Source organism: Pollicipes pollicipes, unplaced genomic scaffold, assembly GCF_011947565.3.
Source record: "Pollicipes pollicipes isolate AB1234 unplaced genomic scaffold, Ppol_2.1 Scaffold_5591;HRSCAF=6616_pilon_pilon_pilon, whole genome shotgun sequence".
Lineage (NCBI taxonomy): Eukaryota > Metazoa > Arthropoda > Thecostraca > Pollicipedomorpha > Pollicipedidae > Pollicipes > Pollicipes pollicipes.
Window position 1 is genome coordinate 91,442 of NW_023596711.1, and position 8,551 is coordinate 99,992.

Genomic DNA, 8,551 nt, shown 5'->3' on the forward strand with positions numbered 1-8,551 from the left:
ACGTTTGTAATTGATAAACAACTGCGGCGAGGAGGGAACGCTGTTGATGGGCTGCAGACAAACCTCATATGCTTCTGTTCCCACTCACTCAGCTGCATTAATGAGATCGATCAAAACCGTTGCCCAGCTGGCACTGCCTGGTCACGACGTGATGACCTTGTTTGACCTCGAAAGCACGTGACGTTGACAATGCCGGTAATCGCGGTGACATCGTTGCAGGCACTGAGAAACAGCACGTAGCCAATGACTACATCCAGCGCCTGAGCGAAGCCACCGACTCCTGCCAGGGCGCCGTCAATGACGCGCTGACGTGAGTGACGTCATAATACCCAGTGTGACGTCATCGCGCCACTTACTGCCGCGATGCTTAGCGATGCTGAACTGGGCACAGCTTATCATTGAAGGAGACTTCGCACTCGGCTCTTTGCTCTTCGCGCTGTATATTTTTTTTTAAGTTGGATACTCGTCTGAACACACGACATGTTCAGTGCACGGTCCACTTGCCCGCATCCAGTTCTGCCGTGCTTGATTATTCTTAGCCCGTCAGTAGAGCGAAGGCCTTCAGCATAACACCTCTCAAAACCCCTTCTGCCCGCAGCCGGGCGGGCCTGCCGGTGCAGACGTTCTGCAATCATCTGAACACGTCGGTGTGTCACGTGACCGAGCAGAGCGGCAAGTTCGTGGCGTACGTGTACAACCCGTTGTCACGGAGCGTCAGTCCTTGGGTTCGAATCCCGGTGGCCGGGGATGCCTACACCATTCTGGATCCGGAAGGTAGGTCAGCACCTGGACAGTCGCTGCTTTGGTTTGAGGACTAGCAACCGATGGCTGCACAGAAGGTATCACTCTGAGATGAGAGTCCGTGCTCTGGCAGCCGTGCACCCGCATTATACCGTGAGATGCCGGTTAAGCGACGTTGTCAGGCGAACATTGCTCACATCATCTATGCTCAAAACTTCATGCTTATTACTAAGACCACCGACCGTTAATGGCTGCGCCTGAGCAGGGAGTGTCTGCCCAGCCACTAGCATGACTCTAAACTCATAATGGCAAAACACTAGGAGCTTAAAGCATTTCTTGTTGATATCGAGGTCTCATTCGTTACAGCACTGAGAGCTCCGTGCTTTGCAGCGTTGCAGGGCAGGCTGCTGGGCTTCGTTTGCACATTGCCACGCTGTCCTCTGAGAGATCGTTGATTTGCGTCTTAACACATTCCCATCAGTGCTGTGAATGTCTCGTCGCTCGCAGCAATAACACCAATGCGTTTCGAGCTTGATACTTAGTGGAAGTCATCCACCAAGTCACTGTAAAGCAGTCGTCAAAAGAGCTTGTTCGCTCGGCCGTACGGCACATCGTTTCGCTGCTGTCCCGCTGTCTGCCGCAGCCCTTCCCCCCCCCCCCCCTCTAACACCGCCGGGTGCGTCACAGGTCAGGCCGTGGCCTCCCAGCTGAGCCCCATCCCGGCCGAGGTGCTGTCTCTACCGGGTAGGAACTCCTCGGCCGTTGCCGAGCTGGTGTTCCAGGCCTCTGACCTGCCGCCACTCGGCTTCAAGTGAGCCCCCGCTCCCGGTGTTGGAGCAGCGGACTGCGGCTTTGGACATGCCCGTTACGCGTGCTTTCGCAGTCGCTGTGGTTGGTTATCATCATCAGTCGCCCGGGCTCACAGTCCCTGACTTTGAAGATGCCCCGCAGCTACGGACTGGCCTGCCTCTGGCATTGGTCGGCTATGGACATGCTAGACTGGCAGTGCTCAGAATGGGCTTCTATCGACCATCCGCATTGGTCCTGGTCGTCGGCTGTGAACTGTTTACTGGCCTGAGGCTCAGACCAAGTTTTCCCGAATCCGATAGTTCGCTTAAGTCATCACGTCGGTGCTGACAAGTGTTGATGGACTGCTTCACTTTCTGGGCTACCCAGCGATTGTAAGTAACAACCCAAGCTATGAGACCTTCCAAATGGTCACCAGCGTAGTTATTGACTGTCTAATCATCTCAGGCGTCTCCGCTGACGTCACTGGTCACGTGACCAGGCTCACGCCCCTCGCCTGACCGCCAGGGGGTACTTCATCCAGCCAGCCCCGGGTGCTGCCACCTCTCAGGTGTCCACTGAGCGGCCCGGCCTGCAGAGCCTCTCCAATGGTCACGTGACCCTTGACCTTGACCCGGAGACCCTTCGGCTGGGCAGAGTTCGCGCCGGGAAGGCTGACATTCAGGTTGGTCTGGCGTGTGATGGCGTGTAGCGTGTTCGCACATGTCGGACTCCGTACAAAAAGTCAAATATTTGTATACGGTAAATAGGACGATCGTTGAGTTAAAAGTGAATCCGGTTCAGATATTTTCGAATCAACATAATCTTGGGCACATGCACTTTTGCCTTTCTAACGGCTTGTGCGTTTTTCATCCGCGTCATCTTCTGCTGCGTCGTGCATCCAGTGGTTTTCCTAATCCGCGTAACCAGCCTTCATAAGTGGCTGGCGCCGTTTTCAGGTAAACCAAACCTTCATGTGGTATGAAGGCTACGGAAACGCCAGTGGGTCCAAGTGGGAGCGTCCACAGAGGCCCACGGGCGCTTACATCTTCAACCCCAAGGGCGAGGCTCAAGCCATCGAGGCCAAGGTTAGCTCACCACCTCTCGGTAACTGGTGACCTAGCTCAGCAGATCTCGGTTACTGGTGACCTAGCTCAGCAGGTCTCGGTAACTGGCGACCTAGCTCACCACCTCTCAATAACTGATGACCTAGCTCAGCAGGTCTCAGTTGCTGGCAACCTAGATAAGCAGCTCTCGGTAACTGGTGACCTAGCTCAGCAGGTCTCGGTTACTGGTGACCTAGCTCAGCAGATCTCGGTAACTGGTGAACTAGCTCAGCAGGCTTCGGTTACTGGGAGACCTAGCTCACCAGCTCTCGGTAACTGGTGACCTAGCTCAGCAGATCCCGGTAACTGGGCGACCTAGCTCAGCGGGTCACGGTAACTTGGTGACCTAGCTCAGTAGGTCTCGGTAACTGGTGCCCAAAAAAGCTGGCAGCGTTAGCTGCCCAAGGGTTAGCTGCCCAAATCGCCATCGCATCGGGAGGGTTTTGCTTGGGCTGCTAAAGGAATGTAATGTTTCGCTGTTTTGCGGCGATTTTTAATCATCGATTTTTTGTCGAACCTTGCAAACTGGTTTTCCTCATTTGTCTGAGTGAGATAGTTGTGTCATAGTCATTAGATTGATGCAAAAAGGCCTTTTCGAAACACTTTTCATGAAGACAAATTGTCACTAAAGGCTTTGGCCTTGGTGGCAACGAAATACGGATGGAGGTAAAATGTGGACACTTTAATGAGCATGTCCTTGACATCGTACATATTTTTACTTTGTGCGCACATACTCGTCCAAACTCGACACCTGTCTGCGTTTGTCAGCCCAGTTTTTGAGCCCTTGTCAGCCCAGTTTTCGAGCCCCGTCTCGCCGATCCTGTGACCACAGAGCCCGCCACCGACCTGACCTTGACCCTATGCTTCCAGTCGGTGGTGACGCTGGACGGAGCTCTGGTGAAGGAGTACCGACACACGTTCGACATGGACTGGGTCTCCCAGGTGACCCGGCTCTACAAAGACGAGCCCTTCGCTGAGGTCGAGTGGATGGTCGGGCCCATTCCCATCGAGTGAGTCGGCTGCACCTGCGCGACGGTGTTGGCCCGTTGAGACTTCAACATTTGTAGTTTTACGGAATTATTGAGACGAGGCATTAGTGGCACGGGTGGAATGCCTGCTCTGACTGTGCCCTTGCCTGGTATGTTAGTATGTACGTTATGTTTCGATCAGTTGATTTTCCGGCCGCCGTCAGGTGTCAGCACCCGACGACGGTCGGGGAACTGTCTAGCTGCAATGTTTCCGGCCACCGTCAGATGTCAGCACCCGACGACAGTCGGAGAACTGTCTAGCTGCAATGTGGTGCCACATACCAAGGCCCTAGACGAGAATAATAGTGCAAACAATTATTCCATCGGTGATCAAAAGTTGTAGCCGTGCACTAATCATTGCTCTTTTCTGGCCGCAAATTATCATTTAGTTGATGTGTTCGTGGTGAAGATTTTTCGAATCACGTCCTGAACCAGGCCAAAACTGCATGTCTTGCCTTGATCGAGCCCTTGGTCCAAGCGGTCTTGAACGCAATGATGCTGGGTAGTTTTGTATTAGGCGCCGAGTCTCTGTAGCTTGGCAGAATGTTCTATTTTGGGAACGACATGAGGCAATATGTGCTGGAGGTTATATAGTAGTTTACACAGTCCATACTGCCGGACCTCCGAGGGGACCATTAGTTGCAGGGACAAACCAAACAAAGCAGTACTTCGGAGGATTCACCACTACACCCGTTACCTCAACGCATGCTCGCTTCCTGAGGCATTTTGTTGGCCTCGAAGCAGTGCACTATGTGAACCAGTCCCGGTCGAAACGGCGCCGTCATTATTTTCATCGCCAGGGACGGTGTGGCCAAGGAGGTGATCAGCCGCTTCAGCAGCGCTGTCAACTCCACCGACACCTTCTACACAGACTCCAACGGACGCCAGATGATGAAGCGTAAGCGTACACAACTGACGAATAAATATGGGCGAAGCAGACACGGGGAACGGAACACTACTCTCAAAGCAATACATATCCCAGTCAAGCTGTTTCCAGATTTATAATTTAGCGTATCTTCATGTATCTCCGGCCACATGCATCTTCACGTAGAAAACTAACATCGAGCTTAGTCTCGCGTGATGGCGGTGAGATATGAATGCTGCACGTCACACTTCGTGGCTGCACGTGGGCAGAGATTGGGCTGTTGGGGCCGTTGAGTCCAGCACTCGTGAACTACATCCTGAATGCCCGCGGAGTGCTTAGCATTGTGAGTCACATACTGACTTGGTGAACTGGTGGTGATGGACAGGACTGGACTGGACTGGACTGGACTGGACTGGGCTGGACTGATCGATGATAGACCGATGACTTCCTTATATGAATTGTGTAGTGACTTTTTATTGTTTTTGCCAATTAATCGACGCATGTGACCTCTTTGTTTACTACCGTAAGGTCAGCTTTTCATACCGGTTGTCACGAAATATGGAGTGCAAAAGTCCTGCAGTGCTCGGGTCTCGAACCAGGTTTCGGTAGTCCCCTGTGTGAAGTTTTGCCGATTGCAACGCTTGGTATGACTCCAGGTCGTCGCAACCACCGTGACACGTGGACCCTGAACGTCACGGAGCCGGTGGCCGGAAACTACTTCCCGGTTAATTCCCGAATCTTCATCAAAGACGCCGACAGCCAGCTAACCGTACTCACCGATCGATCGCAAGGTGGCAGCAGTCTCGCCAGTGGCCAGGTGGAACTCATGGTATGTGGCGCCACGGTCGGGCCGCGCGCTCGATGGGTAGCACTCGCAAGGCACGGGACAGTGTATTGTGCGAAGGAAGAAATAAACAACGCGGAAGTTATGAGAATTTTGCGGTACGTTTCTGATCTACACGTATTTGTTTATCGTATTCGTTGCATTGGCTGTTGCTTGGGCCCCGACAAGGTAGCTTTATTATTTTGGGACATACTTAATAACACGTCGGTATAATGAATCCACCAACATCAAAAATTGAAACTAGCGGTGTTCAGATTCTGATATCTAAAGCGATTTCGTAGCTCCTGGTTGTTTCCAAATGCCATGAATATTAGCTCGATATTCGCCAAGCACTAAACAAATGTTCTTGCAATGTTTATCGCGCATGCACATAACCGGTAGTCAGCGCTCTCCGTGTTGTATCGTGAGGCGCTGTCTGGCGACTGGCAGCACGGCTATAGTTCAGCTGCTGGCCGCTAGATGAAGTAGTCTCCGTGTCCTGGCCGCGCCACGCGGGGGCGCGAGCGGGCTCGGTCAGGGCAGGGATGTGTGCACTTATTTTCTGTCGTTTCCCCTGAGAATACAGTGGAAACGTCATCGGTGACTCCTGCCCTACGGTGGTGTGAAACTCCCAGCAGGTGATCGATATTCGCCATGCTCACTCATCATTGTGCGATATACGCTTAGTAAATGCGCCTGATAACTCTTTCAGCAATATCTCACATGTTCATATACAGGCACTCACTGCTTAAGCACAGCCCAATCCCTGCCCACCCATAAAACGTAACAGTTATTCAGTAGTCAGTCGGAAGTGACCACTGACTCACCCTTGACCCATGGCTGACGCGTTACCTCCTCCGCCAGCTGCACCGCCGCACGGTGCAGGACGACGCGTTCGGCGTGGGCGAGCCGCTGAACGAGACCGAGTTCGGCGTGGGTCTGGTGGTGCGCGGTCGTCACTGGGTGGTGGTCAGTGACCCGGCCGACGCTCCCAAGCTGCACCGTGACCTCGCAGAACAGATGTTCATGGCGCCCCAGCTGAGCTTCGCCGCCGCCGACTTCATGACGCCGGAGATGTGGAGCAGCGCCAAGGTGATCAAGCAGGTAAGCAAGCGGCTGGTCTTATGAGAACGGATGGGGCTCGCTCATCACGCACCAGTGCCGACGCCCCGCTCGGTTGCGGTCCCTGCCGCATGCTGGGGCGGGCCGTGTGATGGCTTGCCAGGGCGAGCCGAGCGCGTGGTGCGAGCGCGTGGAGCGAGCGGCGAAATCCCCGCAGGATTCCTGCCGAACAAGAACCTCATGTCACTCCGATCCTTGCTGCGCAATGTGGCTAGTGTGCCGGACATCACAGTATGCTGTCAATGTGGCTAGTGTGCCGGACATCGCAGTATAGTGTCAATGCGGCTAGTGTGCCGGACATCACAGTATGCTGTCAATATGGCTAGTGTGCCGGACATCACAGTATGCTGTCAATGATGTGATGTCCATGCTATGTACAATTCACGATAAGTGAAACGACCAGCCAACGCCCTGTGTGCAGCAGTTCACAGGCATGGTGGGCTAGTGTCTCCAGTTTAGTTCCAGCTCTGCGTGCCGCAGTTCACAGGCGTGGCGGGCTAGTGTCTCCAGTTTAGCTCCAGCTCTGTGTGCTACAGTTCACAGGCATGCAGCCGCTGCCTGCCAACGTGCACCTGCTGACGCTGGAGATGTACAAACCGAACCAGCTGCTGATCCGACTGGAGCACCAATTCCAGGCCGACGAGGATCCCACGCTCAGCAAACCTGTCGACGTTAACCTCAAGGTCAGCTGAGGCGTGGCAACACACACCCGTGTCGGTCGCAATCCTTTCCGAGAACATCGTTTGTATTGTGTGGGTTTTACGCATGCAAAACAGGATTACACGATCCAGCAGTATTTCCATGTGCGAAACCCTTTGAAGGGTGCTGGAATGGATTTTTGATATGTATTCAGGTTCCCATGCGCATTGTTCGGTCTCGCAGTGATAACTTACTTGCAGAGACTCGCTTGAAACATGATAGCAGTTGCATGTTTAAAGCATTCCGCAATAGTTTTTTTCATTTCTGTCTTCTTCCGTGTAATTCATGTCATTCCTGTCATGCAGTTTTGTGACAGAAGCCTGGTGAAGTGAGGTGGATGAAATTCTACCTAATCTATCCCATAACAAGTCAACGTGAAATACAGTCGGTCTCCAACACGCACCGCAGGACCTGTTCACCACGCTGAACGTGACGTCAGTGGAGGAGTTCGGCCTGTCGGCGGACCGCCCCTTGAAGGACATCAACCGCCTCCACTGGGACCACGTGCAGTCCAACCGGCTGCCCAAGAACTTCCGGGGCGCCGCGCACGAGGTGTACCGCAGCACCGGCGCCGAGCACGACCCGCTCACGGTGCGTGGCTGATCAGGCTGCTACCGCTGTTACTGCTGTTAGTGCTGCCACTGCTGCTACTGCTGTTACTCCTGGACCGACGACCGTGTGAGCGGCGGCCTCAGATGTGGTCGGGGCTGCTGCTCGTTCCAAGGCAAACCGTGTGAGAGCTGGCGTGGCAAGACAGCAGGGGAGCTGGCAAGTGACAGCGACCAATACCTCGATACTGACATGCGCATGCACAATTGTCCACCGTAAGATAGTTTGTGAGTTGCTCTCACCGTAAGGTAGCTTGTGAGTTGCCTCAACCGTAACGTAGTTTATCAGTTCCCTAAAGATATTTCTAGCATGCCCTTCTTCATGATAACCCAACGGAAGACGACGCGAGTAGTGCTGAAGGTAAGTTTAATGGCGACAACAAAGCAGATCTGTTAATTTTGGTGACGTTTCATGTTTGACAGGTGACCCTGAACCCGATGGAGATCAGGACGTTCGTGGCGTCATACCAGAGCCCGTACCCGCTGCCGACCCCACCGGCCCAGCCTACCGAGTAACCTGAGGCCACGTCCCCGTGAGGGGTGACCTCAGCCGAGGTCAGGGGGTCACCGCTGCTGTGCAGGTAGTCCCACGCGTGTGTATACGTGTGTGCGTGTAGTCACGCCTGGTTTCTGTGTGTACCGCTGTAGATATTTTCAGCTTTTGCGACGATTCGTTCGCCCGCGCTAATGGTGAATCTGACGTGTGGTGGAAGTGGTGGAAACTGGGCGGAGATGCGCTGAACCCTAATTGGGCGCCGAATGCCGAAGTTCTA

General features: G+C 53.8%; 1 protein-coding gene across 1 annotated transcript in view; it reads left to right on the top strand.

Moving 5' to 3' along the window:
* The window catches only part of LOC119102093 (lysosomal alpha-mannosidase), a 28,736-nt gene extending 20,185 nt beyond the window's left edge, over positions 1–8,551 (top strand). Inside the window, exons 15-26 of the mRNA XM_037225457.1 lie at positions 220–310; positions 599–774; positions 1,429–1,552; positions 2,056–2,212; positions 2,487–2,615; positions 3,504–3,643; positions 4,462–4,559; positions 5,183–5,355; positions 6,214–6,453; positions 7,008–7,154; positions 7,579–7,761; positions 8,202–8,551. Of these exons, the coding sequence (XP_037081352.1) occupies positions 220–310; positions 599–774; positions 1,429–1,552; positions 2,056–2,212; positions 2,487–2,615; positions 3,504–3,643; positions 4,462–4,559; positions 5,183–5,355; positions 6,214–6,453; positions 7,008–7,154; positions 7,579–7,761; positions 8,202–8,294 (1,751 nt within the window). The 3' untranslated portion in view covers positions 8,295–8,551. The remainder of the gene's footprint in view (positions 1–219; positions 311–598; positions 775–1,428; positions 1,553–2,055; positions 2,213–2,486; positions 2,616–3,503; positions 3,644–4,461; positions 4,560–5,182; positions 5,356–6,213; positions 6,454–7,007; positions 7,155–7,578; positions 7,762–8,201) is intronic.